At 35.2% G+C, this 25,281-nt stretch overlaps 3 protein-coding genes across 4 annotated transcripts; all 3 read left to right on the top strand.

Moving 5' to 3' along the window:
• Positions 1 to 2,851: 2,851 nt before the first annotated feature.
• LOC133880234 (pentatricopeptide repeat-containing protein At5g47360) lies at positions 2,852 to 6,240 on the top strand. 2 transcript variants are annotated; one of them, XM_062319144.1, is made up of 2 exons: positions 2,852 to 4,760; positions 5,529 to 6,240. In XM_062319144.1, the coding sequence occupies exon 1, from the start codon at positions 3,271 to 3,273 to the stop codon at positions 4,699 to 4,701; it is 1,431 nt and encodes a 476-aa protein (XP_062175128.1). In that variant the 5' UTR covers positions 2,852 to 3,270; the 3' UTR covers positions 4,702 to 4,760; positions 5,529 to 6,240. The 2 variants fall into 2 exon arrangements, with proteins under 2 accessions (XP_062175128.1, XP_062175127.1); XM_062319143.1 differs by having other exon boundaries at positions 5,525 to 6,240.
• LOC133879193 (uncharacterized) lies at positions 5,536 to 5,964 on the top strand. The gene has a single exon (XM_062317728.1). The coding sequence runs from the start codon at positions 5,536 to 5,538 to the stop codon at positions 5,962 to 5,964; it is 429 nt and encodes a 142-aa protein (XP_062173712.1).
• Positions 6,241 to 11,998: 5,758 nt separating the features above from the next.
• Positions 11,999 to 22,771, top strand: LOC133880672 (ranBP2-type zinc finger protein At1g67325-like). The gene is made up of 7 exons (XM_062319656.1): positions 11,999 to 12,154; positions 12,329 to 12,377; positions 13,526 to 13,638; positions 15,327 to 15,600; positions 16,332 to 16,445; positions 17,010 to 17,122; positions 22,348 to 22,771. The coding sequence occupies exons 1-7, from the start codon at positions 12,140 to 12,142 to the stop codon at positions 22,480 to 22,482; spliced, it is 813 nt and encodes a 270-aa protein (XP_062175640.1). The 5' UTR covers positions 11,999 to 12,139; the 3' UTR covers positions 22,483 to 22,771.
• The last annotated feature ends 2,510 nt before the right edge of the window (positions 22,772 to 25,281 follow it).

Below are 25,281 nucleotides of genomic sequence, written 5' to 3'. Positions count from 1 at the left end.
ATGTCTTTCAATATTCAGAATCAAGCCATCTTTTAATGGATTTCCATTTTGTAATGTTGGCCTGCATATTAAAGTGACTAGTCGTAGGTTTTCAATGTCTGTTTGAGTCAATTTATTTTTCTTTTGGGGTAATTATTTTTTTCCCAATGAACTACAAAAAAATGCGCAATGCCCCCATGAACTACCAACTCGACCAAAATAAAGCATTCAACTACCAAAGACAACCATTTTCCCCCATTCCGTCAGTTAGAGGGGTTAAAAGAAACAGTCAATGGGTCATGTGCCGTTTTACATAGGGGCATGTTGGAAGATGGTGGTAGTTCATGGGGGGAAAAGAGGAAGAAAATGAGGGTAAAACGGCGTGTGACGGTCACGTGACCCGTTGACTGACGGAAGGAGGGAAAAAAGGTTGTCTTTGATAGTTGAATGCTCTATTTTGGTCGAGTTGGTAGTTCATAGAGGTATCGCGCATTTTTTAATAGTTCATGAGGGGAAAAGGTAATTACCCCTTTTCTTTTCGAAAAGTTCTCTTTGGAAGGAGCAACATCTTTGGAAGGTGCATTTACTTGATATTTCTGGTTTTCTGATTCAAGTAGTAAAATTTCTTGATTCAGTAAAATTTTGGTATTGGAATTCTTGGTTTTTTATCTTCATTCTTGCTTGACTCATTTCCATGGGCTTATATTTCAGCTTGTGTTAATTGTTACCTTAATTGTGTTGAATATGAAAGGGTCTCTTCAAAAATTCTTGCCTATCAAGCTTCTGATGACCAACTGTACAGTGGCTGTAGAATCTACAAGTCAGGAGGTTGCTCTGGTATTGTTTTTTGCAATTATGCTGCATCTACATGGATGTATACTTCCAGAAATACAGGTAAATTTTCATCTCTATCTTCATTGTTACATGGTTTCCAGTAGAAGAAAGACTACTGAATCATCTTTTTTCCTATTAAGATGCTGGGGTGGGTTTGACAACATTGATATTTTGGGCTAGGAGGAAATAGTTGAAGATCATGAGACAGGTGTCCTCTTACTCTATATGCCATTATTCAGGATCTATGCCTTGTAATATTTCTCTCAAATTGAAATCTGCATTAGTCAGTTCTGAAATACAATGGAGCAGCAGCGCTTTACTTGGAAAATTAATATGGTTTCTTGTTTCCAATGATATCCGAGAGAAATTCTGATCTAGCTTATAAATACAGAGCATGTGTATTCCATCTATAGCCTATGAAATTCATATTATGACCCCACGCCAAAGTGAATACACTTCGACGTCGTAATATAATTTGATTATTTCTAAAATTGCTTCATGGCGTCGTAAAGTTCAACCTAAATTAGTTGAAACGAAATGTGGGCTGCCTAGTCTCCCCTCCTAACCCAAACATGGGAGGAGCTTTAGTAGCTTTATTAGCTGTATCTACTATTCGTAACCCTAAAATTGATGGTGTCATCTGCTATTTCAATGGGCGGCTTGAGCCTTAGGCGACTTAAGCGGTTGCCTAAGGCCCCCAATTAATAATTGTACAATAAATTTTTTTTTTTTTTTTTTTTTAAAAAATAAGGCTAAAAAAAACATTGTAAGGCTCTAATATGGTAAAAAGTTAATAAAATACTCTTTAACTAAGGCCATCACTTAATAATTGTACAATAAATGTTATTTCCAAAACAAATTTTAAGACTTTAATATGGCAAAAATTTAATAAATAGTTTATAATTTAAGCTCTCAATCATGCAAAAGTAATTATAAATTGAAAGTCTAAAAGCACATCCATAAATTCTTGGAAAGCCCCACTTTTTTATTCTTTTTAAAAGCTCAATTTTTACATTCATGAAATTAGTCTAACATGCATAATTTTTTCTTCAATGTTTATTTGAATTGAATGTTTAGAAAAATATGAAAAGTCTTCGAAGTGCATAAATTCTCATTGTTTGCGTTGTGCATAATAGATAGAATTACACACTCGGTGAGTCTTGTTACCAATAATTTTTTCCACATTATATTCTATTACAAATCAATCGTTATATAACTTATTTCTATTTTTCTCTTTATTTTGCTTTAAATTTTATTATTTTATGTCTTTTAATCAAGTGATAAAAAGTTATTCTATATTTAATAAGTTAATAAAAAAAAAAGAATTTTAAAAGACATTTTACAAATAGAATAAATTGTTCTAATTGACATATTAACTAAAAAAAAAATAATATAAATGCTAAAATAAATTTAATTTAATTTATATTTAAATATAAAAAAATGACCTCACTTAAACTTGTCATCTTAAGCCTCAAAATTTATCGAGACAATTCCTTAACAATAATCATTGTCTTTTAGCATAACTACCTTACAACAAATTGAAAGATCACACCAATAATATTGGACATCTTTAAGGTGTTTGCCTACTTTCATAGCTAGTCGGCCTCTAAAATTCTCATAAACGCTAAGTTTCACGCTCACGCCTGAGCTATATGGGCCGCTTTAACCAAATTTTTTGATAATATTTACACTCAATCACTCATATCTTCTCCTTAAGAATGCCAATGATTCATAACCATATCCTATATATATTAAAAAAAAAAAAAAAAAAAGAAGGAAAATATCCAAAATAAAAAAATAAAAAAGCGTTGGTGGCACGTGGCATTATGAGTACTCCATATTGGCAGCCAAAATAGTTAATTTCCATCGACAACTAATTTAGTTTGAGAAATAATTCCTACACTCTTAATGTAATACTAAAAATTATCGTTTGATTTAAAATATAATAATAATTCATTAAAAATTTAATGATATATTTTTTTAGTGTCACGTAAATAAATAATGTGTGAGCGGAAATATGAGTATAGGTACATTTCTCTCTCTTTCCATCACTAGCTGAGCTCATAAGAACGACACCGTTACCTCCCACTCTTCTTCTCCGATCTGCTCCCACTTCTTCTGTTGGATTTTATCTGTGGAAAAAGTAAAGCAAAATATACAACAGAGCCGTCCATTATCTTTAATTTTCCAAAACATGTACTTAGCCGCCGCTGCCCAGAACCGTCGGTAACGCCTCCCCTTGGCCATCTCCGGCTTAAGGAAATTTTCAGGCCGAAACCCACATATCAGACCGGATTTAGGCCGGATTTTGGAGACCAATAGCTTGGTCGGTATTCTCTGTCCCTAAAGGTCCGATAGACTCAGGCTCTGCTCCCTCTTCTTCTCTTTCACGTCCACGTTCCAAGGTAACGCTTTCTCTATTGTAACATTATTTTCACCCAAAGCCTTAACCTTTCAATGGCACTTTCTTCAATCTTTAAATTACTCTCATTCTCACATCCCCTCAAAACCCCAAAATATTCGACCCTAAAGTCCTTCACTTCTTCCTCTGCGGAGAAATTCTACAATCACCTGCGGAGCAACGGTGCCCAAAACTTAGAGACAACCCTGGCCACAGTTAAGGCCAAATTGGACTCCAAATGTGTCACTGAGGTCTTACATAGATGTCACCCAAATCAATCCCAAATGGGTATTAGGTTTTTCATTTGGGCTGGGACTCAATCCGGTCATAGGCACAGCCCATTCATGTATAGCAAAGCTTGTGAATTATTTGGCATTAATCGAAACCCGAGTTTTCTTGTTGATGTTATTGAGGGTTATAGGGTTCGGGGGTCTGTGGTAAATGCCAAGGTATTTAAGGTGATTTTGAACTTGTGTAGGGAAGCTAAGCTTGCTAATGAGGCTTTGTGGGTGTTGAGGAAAATGAAGGAATTTGGTTTTCAGCCTGACACTACGGCGTATAATGTGGTTATAAGGTTGTTTTGTGAAAAGGGTGATATGGATATGGCAGAGGAGTTGTTGAATAAGATGGGATTGAGTGATCTTTATCCTGATATGATCACGTACGTTGCAATGATTAGAGGGTTTTGTAATGTGGGTAGAATAGAGGATGCTTGCGGACTGGTTGAGGTTATGAGGGGGCATGGGTGTTTGCCTAATGCTGTGGTGTATTCAGCTCTTCTTGATGGGGTTTGTCGGTGTGGGAATATGGAGAGGGCCTTGGAGTTGTTGGGTGAGATGGAGAAAGAAGGCGGGGCTTGTAGTTCGAATGTTGTTACGTATACGTCTGTGATTCAGTGTTTTTGTGAGAAAGGTCAAGCAATGGAGGCATTGGAGTTTTTGGATAGGATGAAAGCTTTCGGATGTTCTCCAAATCGCGTTACAGTTAGTAGTTTGATAAAAGGTCTTTGTGTAGAGGGGCATGTAGAAGAGGTTTATAAGGTGATTGATAAAGTTGTTGCGGGAGGCAGTGTTTCATATGGTGATTGCTATAGTTCTCTAATTTTGTCTTTGGTCAAACTTAAAAAACTCGAGGAGGCTGAGAAGATCTTTGGGAAGATGCTTGCCAGTGGGGTGAAACCCGATAGTTTGGCATGTAGCATTTTGATAAAGGAGCTTTGTTTGGAGGGGCGGGTGCTAGATGGATTTATGTTATGTGATGAAATTGAGAATATGGAGTTTCTGTCTTCTGTTGATTCTGATCTTTATTCTATTCTTTTAGTTGGGCTTTGTCAACAAAGCCATTTGGTGGAGGCTGCAAGGCTTGCAAGGTTAATGCTCAAGAAAGGAATTCGATTGAAAGCTTCTTATGTTGACAGTATGGTTGAACACTTGAAGAAATTTGAAGACGAGGAGCTAGTTAAGCACTTGAATAAGGTTGGAAAATAACATTGATTAAAAACAGTCTTTGTCTGCCTTGGGGGGATCTTATTTGATGATTTGAGAAGGTATGTTCGGTAGCTCATTTGTGCTTCATAGCTTCTTCTTTCTTTCTTTCTTTCTTTCTTTCTTTCTTTTTTTTTTTTTTTTTTTTTTTTTTTTTTTTTTTTTTTCTCTATTTTGTTTTGAAAGATCATGTTGTTTCACATTATTTATGGAAAGTGTCAAGCATAACATTATCATTTTTTGGCAATAATTATGTTTGAGAACGGTTTCTGTTGCATTCACTCAATCTTGAAGTTCGGAAGAGAAATGATGAATTTGGCCTATATCATTTTGCAAACATATTTTTATTTATATCTTGGAAGTCATGTGTAGCCTCTTTTGTAGATTGTGGCTGGCTGATATATTTTTTTGATAATGATTAAATAAGGATTTTACCTTCTTAAAAAATCTAATGAAGTTTTAGTAGAAAAAGTACATGCACCCTAGGTTGACACGAAATAAATAATTAAGGCCTTCAAAACCATTTCCAGGTACTTTCTCCTATGCACCAAATGAAGCATTATTGATAAACGAATGAATGCTGCGTTGGAGTCTCTTTTTACAGCTCAAAAATATATATATTGGGTATGTGTAGAAAGAAGAAAATGTCATTCTGTTTTAACTATTAGATTTTTTTATTTTATTTTTTTTTTTTTTTGTGATTCTTGTGTCATATTAACATTTCCCTTACTGTTTTTCAATAATTGTTAAACATTCTTAAAACTCCTAATCATTCCGAACATTTAATAGTTTCCATCATCCATTTTTTTTTTTTTTTTTCTTCAAGGCAGGTAAAGAATGCAATTTCAAGGAGACAGGAAGAACAACAGCCAGCCAGTGCATCTGCATCATGTCTCTCTCAACCCAAAACATTCATTCATCCTTGGATTTAGCAAGGGCGGTACTGTAATTAATCAGCTAGTTACTGAGTTTAGGTTCTCAGATGTCAGACTTACTGGAAATACACCCTGCTGCACTGAAGAACAGTCGAGAGGTGGTCAGCATTTCAATTTTTCAGAAGAGAGTAAAATCATACCTAATACAGAACAAAACCTTTTAAACAGCATCATTGAGATCCATTACTTGGATGTTGGTTTAAATTCTTCTGGTGCATATCTAACTGACCTTGAAGTGATTGAGAGAATCTCCTACTGCCTCATACAAGGAGCTCAGGGAATTCGATTTCTTCTTCATGGAACTCCTAGGCAATGGTGTGACAGTAGGTGAGTCTGGATTCGCAATGAAAAGGACCAATTAGTTCATTTGCTTGAATCTGAAGCTCGGAGAAGTGGAGGGAAATTAGAGGTTTGTGAGAAATCTTATTTTTCTGATTGGCCTCCTAGTATGCCGATGCATTTTGAAATCATTGAAAGTTTTGATTTCAGTTAAGTGCTATGAGTCTGGTGCCAATGGCAATTCAATCTTAGGTAAGACAATGATGGTTCTAATTGTAAAGAATTCTGATGGAGGTATATTAAGACAAAGAAACCAATTTGTCAGAAATTTCTGACTTAAAACAATAATGTAGAATTTGTCTGCGTAGTAGCCTGTTCTTTTATCGATTGGATAGCAATACTGATACTGTAGATATTGGTGAGTTACCAACTTTCAAAATCTCCTGCATGCATAATATTAAGTGTTTTATCTTCGGGAAAAATGCTATAACAATACTCATTATTTTATTACGTACAAAATATAAAGTTTAAAATAATTTTATCTCATTTTGGTGATGTTAATCTATCAGTCAATTCTTATTTAAAAAAATAATAATAATAAAAAAATCAATAACTGATTGGGGATGTCACATTAATGAAATGAGATAAAAATATGGTATATAACATTCCTCATTATTTAACAAAGAGGTTGCTATTTGGTTGCATTGATATGTCGTTCAATACACTTTTTACAAGAATTGGAAGAAAACTATCCTCTAAGTATGTATATAGATTTAGTCAAAAAAAAAAAAAAAAAAAAGTATGTATATAGAATATATAGGAAGTGGGCATTTCATTTCCAAAGGCGACGAGTATCACTTTGATTAGGGTTTTTTTTTTTTTGTGAAAAAAACAAAGAGAAAAGAATTAAAAATCATAATTTAAAATGTCAAAAAGAAAAATTGTTTCAAGTGTGGAAATTTTACGTGAATAAAAATGCTAAAAGACGAATTACTTTTTCATTGGTATTATATTGTCATAAGAGTAATGTTATTCTTCACACTTATTTTACATTAATTAACGTTGTGTATTTTAAGTAACTTTCTATATTAATCACTTAAAAAATTAAAAATACAAACCACTTAAAATATGTCACATCAACCGGTGTGAAGAGTAGCGATACTCATTGTCCCATCAATAGTTCAAAAAGTAATGACACTCTTCCTATCTATTTATCATGCTCATTTCATACCGGTTGATGTGACATATTTTAAATAGCTTCTTAAAATATGCCACATCAACAAGTGTCAAATTGATATGATAAATAGGTTATTAAAAGTAGCATTATTCTAGTTCGAAAGTTCACCTCTCCAACTACTTTAATTAAAGCCTTTTGGCTTCTCATGTTACTCACTTTAAAAGGGACCTGGATCCTCTCCAGTTGGGTTCAACTGGGGAGGAGCCATTTAGTTATACACAAGGGTTTTTTGATAATTTCACATGATGTGAAATTACCAAAATACCCTTACTTACAACCTACTGGATCCTTTTCGGTTGAAGTAAAACTGGAGAGGATCCTAATTCCTTTAAAAGAAGAAGAAGAAAAAGAAAAAGAAAAAGAAAAGCCCACTTAAAACACTTCACGTCAACTTATGTAAAACGGGTGTGAAGAGTAACATTACTCGTTAACAATGACAAAACTAGATAAAGACCAAGGGCAGCCATAGCCTCCCTTGGTTTTCAAATTTTCTTTTAATTTGTTTTATTAAGTTAAATATGTGTATTTTTTGGCTTACAAATTAAATTTAGTCCTTATCAAAATTAAATTTTACCCCTAGTTTATATTTTGGTCACTCCAAATGAAAAATTCTGATTTGATCCCCACGTGTCAATAGTGGACAATTTCAGTATTGACACTCAAAAGTCCAACACAAATTGATTGTTACATGCTTGGCATGTGAAGCCTTTTTCAATAATAATTCATTAATTATATAAAAGTAATGCTATACAGGGACGGAGCCAGAAGTTCTTATGGGTAGGGGCCAATGGCCGAAATTTTTTTTTGGGTAGGGGCCAAATAAGCTAAATTTTCTTTTTTACCTTAAATTTTTTAATTTTTTAGATTATTATTTTTTTCTCACCTTAAATTTTTTTTTTTTTTAAGAAATTGGGGGGGGCCATGGCCCCTGCCAGCCCCCCCTTCCCTCCGTCCCTGGCTATACATCTCATTCCTCTCACATCCTCCTAAATCATATGTGGTTCCTTCAACTAAAAAATCAATCTCTACGCATCAAATATTATAGGATAAGAGGGGGATGAGACTATGAGAAGGTGGTGTATAGCATTACTCTTTTTATATATATATATAGCAACTAATAATTTGGTGTAGCATACATTGTATAAAATATTTTCTTTTACGCATGTCTAAAGGTTGGTTTCCTTTTAAATATTAACTTCATTTAAGTTTTTAATAATTCAAATTGATCCTTAAAAGTACATCATGCTTGGATTTGAAATTAAGATGGATAAAAGACGGGTAAGGAATGAATTTGTATCATTTCTCTTTTTATATACATAAAATTTATAATTATTATTATTATTATTATGAAACCTGTAAATAAAATGGTCCCAAAAAGATAGAGAAAAAAAAAAAGAAAAAAAAGGGAGGGATTAGAAGCTAGGGATAGGAATGCAAAGGATAGAAAAATCTCTTCCCTTAAGAGTGTTTCGTACATTAGTAGCAGGGGTTGGCTCAATAAATTTTAAAGACTAACGCAACAAATTTAAATGAGACATTTTGTTGTATTTAAATGTTAATTAAATAATATTTATTTTAATTTTTAGATTATAATTTTTTTTACGTAAAAAAAATAAAAATCATTCTTCTCACATTTTGAGATGCAAAATTACTAATTAAGTTTTTATATTCAAATTTTTCTAACATCTCATTTTCAATTGATAATATGGTTAATCTATTTAATCTTTCTTGTAAAATTGTTGATCTTAGGTAGGATTTTATCAATTTTATTTGTGAAAAACTTTTTTATGCAAAAGCAACCGTATTGGTATTATCAATTAAAATTCTATAACCAATATATGTGTTTAGAAAAGAATCAAGCATTTTTATATAATTTAGTATATTAATTGGAATTCTCTCTTCTATTTGTAAAATTTCTTTTGAAACTTTTTTGGATGAATAATTAAGCATTTCTTATCAACAAACCAAAATGTACAAATCTCTGTTATGCAATAAAGCTAAAGAACACCGACCCTGAATCAACCCCAAACTATACTCTTAGAACATTTTTCGGTACATCGTTAGTAGATCTCACTTCGATGTCTAAGTTAAACTCTCTAGAAAATAGTAAGCGTAATGCATAGTAATTCAGTCTTAGGTTTATAACTGGTATAAGAGCCTATTTATAGACGGAGAGGTGAAGACAAACTTACATTAAGGTTATCTGCTCCCACCTTGACCTAAGAGCGCTGCCAGAGTCTAGATTGGACTAGGAATCCTTCGTCTACTCGAATTGGGACTCTTATGCAATCAAGCTAAAGAACACTGACACTGTATGAACCCCAAACTATACCAACCCAACAAGTCAAAACCAGCAAAAAAACACTAAACCAGTATTTTAGTATCTATACCCCACTTGCAACAGAGATAACTATTCTCAGCAATACATCGAAATTTTCCTTAAAAAAATAACTCGCCCTTTAACGTCCCAAAGAATTCTTTGAATCACTTGTTCTTTAATTAGTTTTAGGAGTACCCCCATGTGTGATTTCATTCCTATTCCTCCATAGATTGTAAATCAAAGCACCAAAAGGAAGTCTACACAAATTAGCTTTAAGGCTCTTCCTACAGCAGTGATGGATACCTTTCAACATAACAGCATCCCATGTGATAAGGATTCTTTTGAAACTTTTGTTAAGGATTCCTCACAGTCACAGAAGTCTACTACTGTGCCAGCAGTTAAAGATATTCACTTGGGACACTCAACTACACAACTCATGTGGATTACTCACATCCAAGTTCACTCAGATTCTTCTATTTGAGCACCAGCAACAATTTTCTTTACATTTTATTTAAATTCTACTTTTTGTTTTCCTATTCAAATGCTTCCCTTATCCCTTTCTTATACCATTTAATATTCTCTAAATTAAATGATATGTGAAATAGAGAAGAAAAAGAAACCATTTAAATATTGTTTCAAATAAATGTTAGAGGAAAGAAAGATGACGGATAAAGCTTTTTTTTTTTTTTTTTTTTTAATATTAAAATAATGTTTAGGGAATCAATTTTTCTTCTTTAGATTTATGATACAACTTTTGGTGTTCATTTAGTTTAGGAATCAACAAGAGAATATCTTCAATGAGTGTTTTTTTTTTTTTAGAAATTTTTGCTACATTTAAGAAAGGGAATGACTTTGTGTTCACAATAACTTAATTCTTCATCTTCTGCTTGCACTTCTCTCAGGCCTTGAACGTTTTGCATAAAAAAAATTTGTTTGGCTAAAACTTAAGAGGAAGCCAAAACAGAGCACAAAAAACAGGGGTCAAACATATAATTTTTACTCATTCCCATGTTGTTGAAAAGTGACCCTCTTAAACGGCATCATACCAAAAAGCCTTTAACGTTTGGTTATATTTCCTCATGGTTTAAAATGGCGACGTTTGGATTAATAAGATCCCAAAACAATCTTAAACGTTCATAAAATTATAGAATTTATACTAAAGTTTTAAACTACGGCACAGAAGCTGGATCATTGTTGCATCTTAGACATTGAACTTTCATGAATGTGACCTTTCATCTTTCTTTCCCGTCATTAAAATTTTTCCATGTAATTATTTTTCTTACCATAATTGTGGCTTTAATTAGAGAGTATTGATAAAATTTCTTACGCTTCAAAACATTTTTTTTTTTTTTTTAATAATAGGACCTTAACTACACTATTATTATTTAAGGGCCTTATTTTATTGGCATCAAAAGACCGCCAAATTGGCCTAATTGAAGAGCCGCCCCTAATTAATTAGTATGCATGTTTGATTATGGGTTCGAGTAATTAAGAACTTGAGACTCCAATTTAAGATTTGGTTCAAGTATTTGGAGATTTGATTCGATATTGGGTTTTAGATATGATAAACAATTGAGTAAACTCCGGGGTTTAAGAAGTAGTCGGAAAATGTATTCGAATTGATTTCGAGTTATACTAAAATATTTTCTGTATTAAATACTTTTTCGATATACTATATATGTATATTATATATGTATATGTATGTGTGTATTACATATATTATAAGTTAGTAGTTGTACCTTAGTATACCAACAGTAGGGGTAGGTCCAACCATTACCAAAAATTGTACCTCTTGGTTTATAGCTTATCCATAACCAATAGTTATGTCTCTTGGTTAGTAATAAATAATTCATAAAAATGGGTGTTATAAGAGCATTATTCATTTATCTTCCACTCTCATATGTTTTTCTAAAATAATTTTTTTTTTTTTAATCCTAAAATAACATTTCTTTTTGCTCCTGAACTAACATTTAAGTTGTGGGCTTGTCTTTTGTTCTTAAAAATAATAATAATAGTACTTGAAAAATGTCTTGCTTGAAGGTGAGTCTTTGGCTCGCTCTAACAATGTGTGTATCTTTTCTCTTCTTGAAGTTTTAGAGTTGGTATATTTAATTGAAATGAATAGTAAATAATAGAGATGATCTTCAAGCTCAGAATATCTACTTTAATGTCATGTTAATTTAAATAAAAATGGTTTTAAAAGTTTAAGCTGGTAGAAGATAGTAAATCGTAAATTTAATCATTTAATTTCACAAAATATACTATTTATACAATGTCTGTTTTGGTGCAAAAGGACACGACTATAATGAAAACGTAAACATATGATCATATTTCTAAAATTTAACTTTGTTTTATATAGATATTATATAACTTTTAATAAAAGAATCTTATCCGTTATTTGAAAAAAGAGAGATAAAAATATTACGAAAATTGGAAAATAAAAACAACAACCTTTTTAAAATATTGACTTTATTTTGGGACACTCCCAAGTCACAGGCCAGATTAAAACCTAAACACCGCAAGAGTATTGTCTTCCCTGCAGCCAAACAGGCCTTTACTGAGAAAGTCCCTCCCTTTTCCCCTAAACATAAAAACGACAGCGGACTTCACGGTCACAGACTCACAGATTTCGCAGTCCTCTTCACTGTCCTCTCTCTCTGAGCTTTGTGAATGGCTTCTACGAAGGTGGGTACTCTTCTTTCTGAGTAATACTTATGTATTTGTGAGTATATGGTTTGTGCGTGTGTTTAATTCTTTTTCAACCCTCAATACCTCTTTCTTACACGACTATTTTTACCTGGGTGTCTCTTTATTTCTATGCTTATTTGTTTTTCTACATTTTTTTTTTCTCTTGCATAGGTTGATAACAATCGGGGTCCGTTCGGATCGAAGAGGTCTCGCAATGATGGTAAGTTTAATCCAATGGGGTTTCCGTTTTCATGCTTGCAGGCTCAATTTTTTTAACATGATTGTTAGTTATTAGTTTCATTATGCTATTTTGCTTTCACTAATCACATAAGTTAGATGGTTAATAGGGAAACTTAGCATATGGTTACCCTTTTGATTAGCTGTAGTCTTTGAAATTTGATGTTTTTCTATGTGGGTCGTATTTGATGACATGTAATACACATAAGGGTATTTGATATTTTACTTATTATTATTATTTTCATTGTGCTATTTTGGTTTCACTGATCACTTAAGTAGATGGTTAATAGGGGAATTAAAATGTTTTTACCCTTTTGATTAGCTTTAGTCTTTGAATTTGATGTTTTCTTTGTGGGTCGTGTTCGAGAACATAAAATGCAGTATATAAATTTAAGTTTGACTCACGTTGAGGGTCTGAATCAATGTTAAAGTCTTTGAAAATTTCGTTGTGTTGTTATTAGTGTGACATATTGGATTCTCTCTCTCTCTGTGTGTGTGTGTGTGTGTGTGTGTGTGTGTGTGTGTGCGCGCGCATAAAAGACGTTATTTTAAGGCATTTGCAGGATAGTGTGCCAAACTCTTGCCTGGTTTTCGCTTTGGTATAAATTATGTGTTTCTTAAAGGCAAATCATTTTGAGGAATGATGCCGAGGATGAAGAAATTAATTGTACAACTGTTGGACTAGAGGTTTTATTCTGATTTAGATGATGAAATCCATCCTGGTTTGACTAAAGGTAATATACACTAGAGGTTTTATTAGTTAATTTGACATGATGTTCTGGAAAAATTGATAGTACTCAGTAGTAATTTACATGATTATTCTCATTTTGTAACCAGCTTTGACCGGTAAAAACTTGCCAATCATAACATTAATAGCTTTATTCACATTTCGTAGTACTTTTTTACTCCTTTACAGACTCAGAAAAGTATGTTCAGTTTCATTTTTTGAAATGGTTCAAATTGGACCAATGTACTCAGTAAACATGGCCAATTTATTGGTTCTAGCTTCTGTTGAGGATTAATACTGATTTTTATTTATCTATCCCTAAACAGTTGTCTGTTATTCGTGATTTCGTGTAATCAGTCTTTTCCAGTTTTTTAGTTTGTAATTATTGTACTTATCTATGCCAGCTTCACGGAGTGATGGAGATTGGACCTGTCCTAAGTGTGGAAACGTTAACTTCGGGTTTAGAATTGTTTGCAATCGTGAAAAATGTGGTGCTCCCCGACCACCTGCCACTCCAGTAAGTTGCAGTATCCTATTTGTTGATCATTTAAAGTTCCCTCTGAATTAACTGAAATGCAGTATTGTTTGTAGTAGCCGGTGAAAAACCAAAATCCTGAAACTTTTAAGGGTTTGGTAGAATAGAAATTACAGATTTTAGATTGGACTTGCTTAGGTTTTAAAAAGTAGTGATGTAAGGGACCAGGGTCTGGGTTGTTGTTTGTCTGATATGTAGGTAAAAGAACACTGAAGGTGAAGGGGAATAGAAATTACAGATTTTAGATTGGACTTGCTTAGGTTTTAAAAAGTAGTGATGTTAAGGGACCAGGGTCTGGGTTGTTGTTTGTCTGATATGTAGGTAAAAGAACACTAAAGGGGCTGATGTGTACTACAAAGACAATAGGAGTTAGTAAAATATATTTGAGTCAAATAATATTGAAAGGTCCGCCATATTACTTAACTAAAGTGATGCTTGGAAACGATTTAGCTTACCCGACAAGTAGTGAGTTGGATACATGTGCTGGGCAGGGCAACCACTACGAAGGAAATCCCTAACTCAAATTATTTTCGTAGAACATGCTGTAAAATAATCAAAACAAGTGCTGTAGTAGAGGTGATGAGACAACCTATTGTTTAGATAGAACTTTCTGATCTTTCTGTGGAAGAATGTTTTCCTTTTTTTTTTTTTTTTTTTTTTTTTTTTTTTTTTTTTTTTTCGAGTGCATGGAGAAGATGTTGGTGCTAAGAAAGGAATCAACAATCATGTGACTTACCGAAAAAAAAGGCAGAAAGAAAAAAGATGTGAACTGTGAACTGAGTAATAAAATTGACACTTCAGTCTGTTTAATATATATATATATATATCTGTGTGAGTGTGTGTGTCTTGGGATAGATTCTAATATCAAGAAAGAACATGATATGGGGGGGAGGTTCAGGTTCAAACTTAAATTAGATTGGATGAGCTTGGTTGATATATGTATCTTCATAAATCTTTAACCTTTTAATAAAATATGAGGATTTCTATTCTATTTACTTATCAAAATAAAATAAAATATGAGGATAGATTTGATATCACTTGTAGTGTTAAACAGAAGGATAGATTTGATAGGATTTTGAGTGTTTTGATGGTTACTTGTATTCCTTTATAGATTCAGACCTTGTCTCTATTGCCACAATACTGTTCATCATCCCCTTCTGCCAGGCCCTCTATGGTCCTAACACCACCTCCTCATCTATCACTTGTTGCCATGTCTGTGGCTGCTGCCATTGGCTACAGGATCACCTTTGGCAGGAGCCACAGCATCACCTCTTTCATGTACTGTATAACCACTTCATCTTTTGCTGTGATACTTCTGGTTATGGCTACTTTATACTGGTGCTAAGGATATGCTGAAGTTTCAGTCGAGTCAGTGCTACAATTTATTCTGTGAAGAACTTGTTCGCAGATGCACAGTAGTTTTGTATATTTTACTTTTCAAAGCCCGATGACAAGAACTTATTGTTCACGCTATTGCTATAATTGCCAGATAGGAGGCCTTTAGTAAACTACTTTATTTTATGAAAAATTAAGATACTTCATATACTTTTTTTTTTCTTTCTTTCTTTTTATTATTATTTAAAAAAAAAAAAAAAATTATAGCTGAAATTTAATGTCATCTTACTTTTACTTTGATTACTAGTGTACCATATAATTGGTTTTTTCTGCAGCCTCCTCCATTTAGTCCTTATAACACCCCTCCTCCATTATATTTCGGAGGCGGTGGTGCTCCTCTGCCATATGGAGTGTCTAGTAGGTATGGATACCCAGTACCCCCTTCTGGAATGCGGTATGACTATGGTGCCCCTGTAAGTGCTCATGGAATGCGGTATGACTATGGTGCCCCTGCAAGTGCTCATGGAATGCGGTATGACTATGGTGCCCCTGCAAGCACTCATGGACCATATAGCCCTGTGCCTACATTTCCACCTGGAAGTTATGGAGGTACTTTTTTCTCTTGTAATTTGTATATTCTTTTCAAAAATCAGAATAAAGAAACATTTTGGTATTCATGGAAACTTAAGAGTGGAGGAAAGATTCACTGCCATTTGATGCGTAAAGACATGGTTGGAAACTTTCATCATAGATGTACTTAATGGAAAATATAAGATCTAGAGGCATTGAATGCAACATATTTGAAAAGAATGAGATGTATGGAGAATTGTTTTATATATAGACAAAACTTCTATACTAGAAATTAAGTTATCATGAGGAAATCATTAAGTGCTAGTTCAAGTATGCTAGCACAAATACACGTCAAATGACTTTTTCTGTAAGAATGAAAAAGAAATTTATATTGCTACAATTATTATTGATATGGATGGAAATTGGCTTGGCTAAACTCAATCCCCTGCCATTGCCCCCCCTAATGGCGTGGATATAGAAGTGAACTAAATGGGGGACTGGACAGGTGTGAGATTTCTCATTAAGCACTATAGTACATTATTGCATCATGATCAGGCTACTGGAATGACCTGGGCCAAAATAGTTTAAGTAGCAGCATAATGCGTTGATTAGGCTGAATTTTGACCTAGGGTAGAATCTAGGCGAAGGGTCACCTGCAGATGGATTACAAATGTTTTGTGTTCGATGGCATCATGTTTAAGTTTGTTTCAAGCATGTTTAGCATTCTGTTTCATCTGTATGCATAACTGGTAGTTTTTTTTATGAATCAGGCATGGGTTATGGTTCAGGGCCTGCTCTCAATGGACATGGATTTGCCTTTCAGGGACCTCCGTGGGCAGGAGGCGTATTACCTGATAATCCTGCCTCTCGTAAACGTCGTGGAGGTATTTGCACAATTTTATCTCATTTTTTTTTTCAAGAATTTCTCATTCCTTCTGTAATTCTAGTGTGATCAATCATTATCTGTATGTTGAACATTAATATTCATATGGGATGCTGTCAGATTCTGGTTCTGAACATTTTTCTGTATGATTTATTGGAAGTTGTATGCAGTATTTTTGGCTTTCTTTTAGTTTTTGTTTATGTTTCTGGTCTTGCAATACTTATAGTTGGTGAGACTTTCAGTATTAATACTCACTTTTTCCATATCCCTTCATCTCATGTCATTTTTTGATTTTTCTGTTTGATTTGATATATTTCTTTGTCTTAAGAACTTTGGTTAATGATAATGTGATACACCTTGCTGGAGTTATTATAACTTGGCCTATAAGATGCTTGATTGCATATTATATCCTGGAGTTGGCCCTGATTTTAGTCTTCTTATTTTCTTAAACTTTTAGATTTGTCCCAAGCATGAAACCCAGAATTTAATACACACCATTTTGTGCATCTGTCTGTGGGGCTATGTGCAAATTATCTTACCAATCTGCATCTGTTTGTACATGCAGGGCCAGATGGTTTGCATGAAGGGGATTGGATTTGTCCCAAATGTGACAATGTTAACTTTGCCTTTAGAACCACTTGCAACATTAAGAAGTGTGGGGCTCCCAGACCTTCTACTGTAAGTGATTTTATGGACATTCATTTTTTATTTTCTGATGGTCACCATTGCTCTATATGACATTGTTCAAAAAATTGTTGCGTGTGGTTCGTAATGTTGATGGAAAGACTTTGTAGGAAGTCCACCCTATCCCAAGTCAGTTCTAATTTGTTATATGTGATGCGGCCCTTCATTATCCCTGGGTCAAAACCATGGTGATCCAACTCACAATTGCCCATCATGATAGAGAACTTCCATCGCCACTGCCTTTCTAACCAAGACCACCCATCTATTTCTACTCTCTCAAACATTTTCTCCTTAGGTAGCTTTTCTCTCAAGTTTTCTGTTGCTCTTTTCTGTGCCTAAAATTTACAAATTCTCTCTGTCTCTCTCTGATATTCTTTAATAGTACTCTCTAAACCATATTTATCCAATCATATATAAAACAAGAGTTAAAGGGGAGGGGGACAGGGACAGGGAAGCAAAAACTTTCCTGCACTTAAAACCCCTGTCCCATTATCATTATCATTATCAACCCATAAATGCATATTTACCACTTGGGGATGCAATCATCAGTTGGAGCTGCTATTTGGAGCAACAGATGCTTCCTCTGATTGATCACCGTGCTGATCTCACACCAATGACCTGGATAGCAACCCAACTACTGGTGCAACAGAGGCTGTGATCAAGAGAGAGAACCAAATGAAATTTTAGAGAGAGAGGACAATTGTTGAGTTGGTAAATAAGTAGAAAGAAATATATTTAAATTAAGAAACTTGAAGGAGAGGGGGGATTTGCTGTGGTGGGCTTGTAGCAAAGGACATAGATGTGATCTCTTAATTTTAAAATTAGATTGAAAAAAAAGTAAAAAAGAAAAGAAAATAAAAGAAAAGATGGAGACCGAATATTTAGTCCATAACTCTCTCTCTCTCTCTCTCTTTGCTCATGGTGGCGCGTGTAGGTGTGTCCAGTTAGAGCAGCATTTTGGCTCGTATCTGTTGGGTTATCAGGCGGGTTCCTTCTCTACGAGCTATTTTTCCGAGGTCGTTTGGTGTTGGGTTTTTGTTCGCTTCGTGGGTATGGTTCCAGAATTTCTCCTTTCCTAGCTTCTTAGGTTTGAAGAGGATGGAGCGGTGCTTCTTTGTGGAAGCCAAACGCTTTTCCTATTCAGCGAAGTCTGAAGTGTTGGATTTATGCTTGGAGGAGAGGAGAAAATGGTTCTGTGGGTTCATTTTCTTGGGTTTTCAAGCTTCTATTTGGCTGTTGACTACCATCGAAGAGGCGTTGAAGGTGTCAGCGAAGGACTTCGTAAAGTACTTTTGGGAGGACGTTAAAGTTCTGATGGTTTGACAGGGTGAGAATAAGTCCGGCTGCTACCTAAAGGTGATTGTTTTCGCTGAGGGTGGTTGGAAAGGAGTTATTTGGCTCCCTGAAGGCTATAAGGGTGGGGGTTGGGCTTGGGTTGCGGGTGAGCTGCGGAAGACGACCTCTTTCCTAGGCTCTAAGGAGCGAAAGTTGGGTTCTGAGACGTTTTCTTCGGATCAGCTGGGTGGGTCTTCCTATGCGGCCGTGTTTCGAGGGTTGGATGCCTCCCATGTCATGCATGCTGGGAAGCAACGTTCGGTTGATGACCTCGATAATGGTAGGCAGACGGGGTATTGCTTGGCTCTAGAGGAACAATCGCACTGGTCGACGGAGAGGTCCAATTCTCAAGGTTTGCTGTTTGATCCATTGGTTAAGGGATTGTTTCTTTGTCCGTTGGGTAAGAAGAAGACTTGCGCTTTTCACTCTGCACGAGGCACGTCTTCTCCTCGTTTGAATTCGAATCAGCGTGCGTGGATCCGGTTGCTCGTTGGCCTCAACTTGGCTTTGGGCTAGGTTATTGGAAAGCTACTGGGCTGTTCTGCTGGGTTCGGATTGGGCCCCAAGTGCAGGGGGTTCCATTTGGGATGGTTTATGCCGAAACCCAAACCTAAAGTTTCTCTCCAGTTTGTTGTCTCCGAGGGTGCGGGTCCGGCGCCATCAACCGTTCTTGGGTCTTCTTCTCGGCCGGAGCTCACGTTGCCGGCAGTTTCTAGGGTGGTTTCGGGGCTAGGTTGAGCAGCTTGCAGGTATTTCGGATTCCAGCCTTTCCCCCATCACCGGCATCGGAGATGTTGCCTCTGGTGGCTTTGGCTGATTTTTCGGCTTCGGCCCCCCTGCCTAGTAGCTTAGGTGCTGCTGTTTTGGGTGCTCAGGCCGCCCCTGTCAAGCTGCCCGTTCCATTCACTTCCCCCCCTTGATGGTTCCGGAGATGCTACCTCCGGTGTCGTAGGTTGCCCCTTAGGCTCAGATGAGTTCTCTGTTTGGGTCTGGATCCTCCGGTGGTCTAGGGTTTGATGCTGCCCCCTTGCCTAGCAGCTTTGGGTTCGCCCCAACTCCTCTATCAGGGGCGGCCGATTTGGGTGAGAAGATCCGCTCTTCCCTCCCCTTGCTGTATAATTCCAAACCTTTTTCAGCATTACTATCGGAGGGCTAGGGAGCTTAGGGAAGGTCATTCTGTGAAGTGGAATGAAGGGTTACTCTCAGATTCCCTAGAAGCCACGAAGATGGCTTTCGGCTTTGTTTTTAAGAATACGGTTGCAGAGCTTCCATTGAAGAAGGTTGTAGAGCCTCCAGTGAAGAAGGGCCTACTTAGGATGGGGTTTCTCAACCCTTACCGGAGTGCTTAGTCTCGGGAGGTCGGAAATGGCTTCTCCCAAACCCAGGCTTCGCCTGTCGTTTTTGATCTCAATAGGGAGATAGATGCTCAGGAGAAGGTTGCTGAGTTTTGGGAGAGGTTGTCCATGGAGTGGACAGTGGATAGGGGTCACGGCGAGGAGTTCATGGCTATCATGGATGAGACGATAGAGCGCCAGAAGACCAAAGGTAAGAGGGAGCTCCTGAACTTGAAAAGCTCCATCAATTATGGAGATGTTAATGCTTCCTCTAGTTGCGGGAAAGGCAAGGCCCACATTATGTCGGATTGTGTGCCTTGTTGGGTCTTGTGGTTCCTTTTTTTGGGTCTTAGGGTTTTTTTCCCTTGAGTATTAGTGAGTTTCCTTGTGGGTTGTTTTAGGGTGTTTGTTTGGGTTTTAGGATTTTGGTTCTGTGGGTTTGCTGGGTCTTTGCAGGTTAGCTTTGGTTGTTCATTTGTATATTACCTGTATACTTAGGGGCGCCTTACGCTTTTTTTAATAAAAGTTTGCTTACTTATCAAAAAAAAGAAAAAAAAAAGATTGAATAAGGGCATTCACATTGGCTTAGCCATTTTAGATAGCAATCCAAAATGGCCAATAGAAGCCCAAAAAAAGGCCAGCATCGGCTTCTCTAAACACAAGGCAAAATACGTTTGATCTACAGTGCCTGCCCAAATCTAGAGAGGCATTGCAGATCTATGCAAACTTTGTTTGATCTTCTCTCCCACAATTACTTTCTTTATTCATTTCTCTCTCCCTCTCTCTTTCTACCGAACTAACCCTCATTTCCTCTCCCAAAAGCCTCCGCCTCTCCACTGAACCCGCCACCACCGGATGCGATGGAATCAGTGGAGCTCGACATGCACTGCAGACGACGTTGTATGGGAGGCACCGTCGTGGCGGCACACTGATGAGAAAGGAGTTGAATTAGAGGAACCATGTATAGGTGATGTCTCCTCAGGGCTTTGGAGACCGTGAAGAGCGCTACTGTCATCGGTGATAAGCGCATTGAAGACTCCATTGGCGTGAATGAGAGAAAACAATTAGACGGAGGCTTTTCAATTGTTGTCTGTTTATTTTGGAAATGGGTTCATGCTGAAACTGGATTTGGTGTGGGTTTTGGAGTGTGAGCTATTAGTGGTGCTTTGTGGGTTTGGATTTGGAGGTGCTTTTGGTGGATTGGAGGAAGGAGAACTGGTGGGCTTGGTTCAAATCAGAAGAGATGCCTCCTAAATATTTTTTTGGATTTGAGTTTCAGTTTTTTTTCTGAAATCTTTGTTCCTAAAGTTACTGTGTGAGTGTATGCTTGCTTTTGGCTATGCCCACAACTGCTGAAAAAAGAAATAAAGAAATAATATTTAAATGGTATAGAAAAAGAATAGATAATCGGATGTGGGGTGCATTTGAAAAGTCATTAGATAAAATAGAAAAAGTAGCTTTGGTTTGCTATTTTAGATAGAAATTTAGAGAAGTGGATGTGAATGGCCTAAGTACATTTACTACGTAGCCCAATACTCTAATTCATACTTATAGTAGGGCCGACAAAACGACCCTTATGGTGGGTCAGCAATGATTCCTTTTATGTGGTTAATGCCCATTAGGCAGAGGTGTGATCAATGTTGGATTTTTCACTGTTAAGGTAGCTCCATGTCTAATTTAAAACAAGGGGCTAATAAGTGAATGTTTCCTGGATATGATTTATGTGAATGGCCATAAAGACTTTGTGACGGTCATGGAAGTAGCATATCATCCCTGCTTTGAGATGCACTGGTGCAGATCCAGCATGCATGTCTACCAGCAAAAATTTTTAATGGTCTACTAGCCTGTCGTCACAGGCTGAACATGCTCATGCACTGCACCAATGCAGAAGGATGCTGCTTAAAAGATGCCTATATAGCCAATGAACATGACTGCCTGAAAAGCTCCCGGTGCCATATCTTGAAAAAATTTGAATCATTCTTTTATATTTAATCTCAGTGCATAATTCAGCCTTGAAACACTTTTTGTCAAATGTATTGCCATGCTATTAAGTATTTTGATTTAAGTTATTTTCTTTCTAAGAGTGGAATAGAATAACCTGGTTGAAGCGTAATGATCAAACCTTAGTAATGCATTGTATGTCCCATTCTTCTACCATTTTCCGGAAGTCTATGACTATTCATAGCTATTACCTTGACACCAAAGAAGAGTTCGACCCAATGCTTTATTTCTGTCCTTGTATCCTAATTCAACATTAGAAGTATATTGTTTTTTTACCCTACAACCGAATACGATAAGGCTTTTCTTTTTTTTGGTCTGCTTTTAAAAAGTGGCATTCTCTTTGAAGGTACACAGTTTCCCCTGTAAATGGTAATTTTCTTTTACAAAAGTGACTGTCTTTGAGGACAGTTTAAAGTTTGTTTAATAATAATTTTTGGGTTTATCATGCAGTTGAGTTTGCATAGACATTGCCATGCACATGATGGTTATTTTCATGCTTAATAGCTCATTACCTTGTATTTAGTTTGTTTCTTCACCATTTCTCTGCAGGGCCCAAACCAATCAAACACTGGTGCCCCTGAAGGCAGCTGGACTTGTGACAAATGTGGCAATCTCAATTATCCCTTTCGAACTGTTTGCAACCGCAAGGAATGTGGAAATGAGAAGCCAGCCTCTGGCAAGTAGATCATTCCCTATTGTGCATGGATGGCTTAGATCCACCAATTCTATGTCTACTAGAAAATCATTATTTTTGCATTAGAGAATGAGAAAAGAACAACTATGTTTATAAAAGAGAGAGGAGCAATCTTCATTTATATTAAGAAATATCTTTTTGTTTCCTTTTTCCTCATTAGCCAGCATAACAACTTGTAATTTTTATTTTATTTTATATTTTATCTGGGCAACTTCTGTAATCAATGCCTGGTAATCTGCACCATTGGTCTCTCAGTTATGAAGTATTTTTTTTTTTTTTTGGTAGGTGGTCAATGAGTAAGTGCTTTTGCTTAGGCAATATGCTATCAAAATTATGAAGGAACTTTTTTAAATTAATACATAGATTTCCTTCTTCATGAACTGTATGAGGCTGATGCAAAAGGCTTCAAGTCACAAGGCTGTTGTTGTTATGAAATAGTTTAAATCATTGTTTTTTATTTTATTATTTTTTTTTTTTTCTTGAGAAATTTTATAGAGAGAAAAGGCCTGTGAGATGAGTTAACTCCCATAGTAGCCATCACTTATCGAGTATTTAAGTTGGACTAACTGAGTGCTTATATTTTCTAATATCCACTTTGCATTTCAGGTCATTATTATGGATAGAGTGATCTTTATGCTGTAAATTATGAATTCTTGGCAAAATATATGATGATAGGAGTTGTTTTCTAATATCCACTTTACTCTTCTTAAAACACAACATTTTTCAAAAAATGAAATGCAAAATAATTTTTTTTTTTTTTTTTTTTTAAAATAACATTAATTAATTAATTTTTTATTTATTGCCTTTAAGATTTAATATTTTGTGATGTTTTCCTTCTTAGATGATTTACTTACTCAATTTCAGTTGATGTTATACGAAGACATTGATTATATTGGAAAGACAACTTTGAGAATGAAATATTGAGATTTAGAATTGAAGTCGGTAAACTTCTTTTCTTTCTTATCACGCTATCTGCTACATCAGGGCAACAATTGTTTTTTTTTTTTTTTAGAAAAATATTTCTCAAATTTTAATTTTTAAATAAGACTTACAAAATTTTAGCAAACCAATTTTCAATTTTTCTCAAATGTTCTCATTAAATTAATTCTCAATTTAGACCTTTTTCTAAACCCAAATCACTTTTCAAAATTTCACCATACGACCCCTTTGATGAGCTTTCTATGTGCACTTCGAAGTTATCCTGAAACTAGTTTGAATGCCAAAAGTAGATGTTTTTGTTTTCCTTTAAATTTAGATAAAGTGACATTTGTTCTTAAAACATGTAATTTTTATTTACATTTTTTTTGTTTAAAAAAAAAAAAAATACATGCAAGAATTATATACTCTTAATCCTCATATCAATTTTAATAAACCAAATTGAAGGTGTGCTTATCTTGGTCATTCATATAAGACTACCTGTGCCCCCCCTATGGATGGCTTTGTCAAAGTCAATTGGGATGCAGTTCTGGATAAAAATAAAATAAAGATTGGTATCGATGTTTATCATTAGAGACTGCATAGTTGAGGTGCTAACCATGTTGTCATTGCCAAAAGATTACATTATTACACCTGATATTATAAAAGCCATGGCGGCACAAAGGGCAGCCTTCTTCAGTTGTGAATTGAGGTTCTATAAGGTGGTTCTAGAAGGTGATACTTTCCAAATAGTGTAAGCTCTGAAATATGATGAGAGAAACTTGAGTAAATATGGTCATTTTATTGAGGAAACTCGAGAGATTCTGAACGGCATGCAAAAGTAGTAGGTTAATCATGTTAAACGTTCTTTAAATGGTGCGGCTCACCAGCTTGCTAAAAAAGTATTATCCTTTTGTGAGGAGCAATGTTTTCTTGAGAACGTCCCCATGTATTAATTGCTAATATAATTTTTGTTGAGCATTGTACTTAAATGGTTATATAAATAAGTTGCTCGATTATGATAAAATAATAATAATAATAATAATAATAATAATAATAAATATATAAGAGTACTTGTGGTGCACTAGTCCAACTAAGATTTTTGTCTAAGGAATCCACAGAAGTAGACTTCATAAGCCTTCTCTACCAATTAGAAGAAAGACAAGAATGGACAAATTATCATTAAGCATATAACATTAAAGTATATAAAATATAAAATATAAAATATAAAATATAAAATAATTTAATTTAATATAATAGCCCTTGGTACTGCCTCTCTGGAGGCCGATGTTAATGAGGTTTGTCAATACGGCTTAGTACGGCATTGCCGTCCTATCAACTATGTATTTTGCTTTGTAGTTTAAAGGAAAAAACCAAAGCTAAAGCAAGGCAATCCTTCCACTTGTAAGTATTATATTTGATGGGATGTCCTTTGGCTGTCAATTTTCATATTGGATGAAATGCAATCATATTGACATTGACCCAATATCTCAATATTCTTGGATATATCCCTCATTTTTTTTATTTAATTTTGAACTTTTATTTGGTCCGATAACTTTTTTTTTTGTTCTCTAAAATCTTTATTCTTGACAGAAATATGTTGAGAGAAATGGTTTTTGACACTCTGGCATTTATTTTTTTTGAATTATCATTAAGAATGGATAGAGCACGTCAACTCAATAAAAATGTATGCAAAATGAACGTCAGAATATCGTATATTTATTTGATAAAGATTTGAGCTTATAATATACCTCAATATAGCTTTCTAATTTACTATTTAAGCCAAGAGTTAGATTTAAACTCAACTTTTTAAAGGGGTTTGTGACTCTCCCGTTAATCGCTTTCTAGTTAGGTCTCGAGATTTTTCATATGTA

Source organism: Alnus glutinosa, chromosome 10 (assembly GCF_958979055.1).
Source record: "Alnus glutinosa chromosome 10, dhAlnGlut1.1, whole genome shotgun sequence".
In the NCBI taxonomy this organism is placed as follows: domain Eukaryota; kingdom Viridiplantae; phylum Streptophyta; class Magnoliopsida; order Fagales; family Betulaceae; genus Alnus; species Alnus glutinosa.
This window is presented reverse-complemented; position numbering and strand designations above follow the sequence as displayed.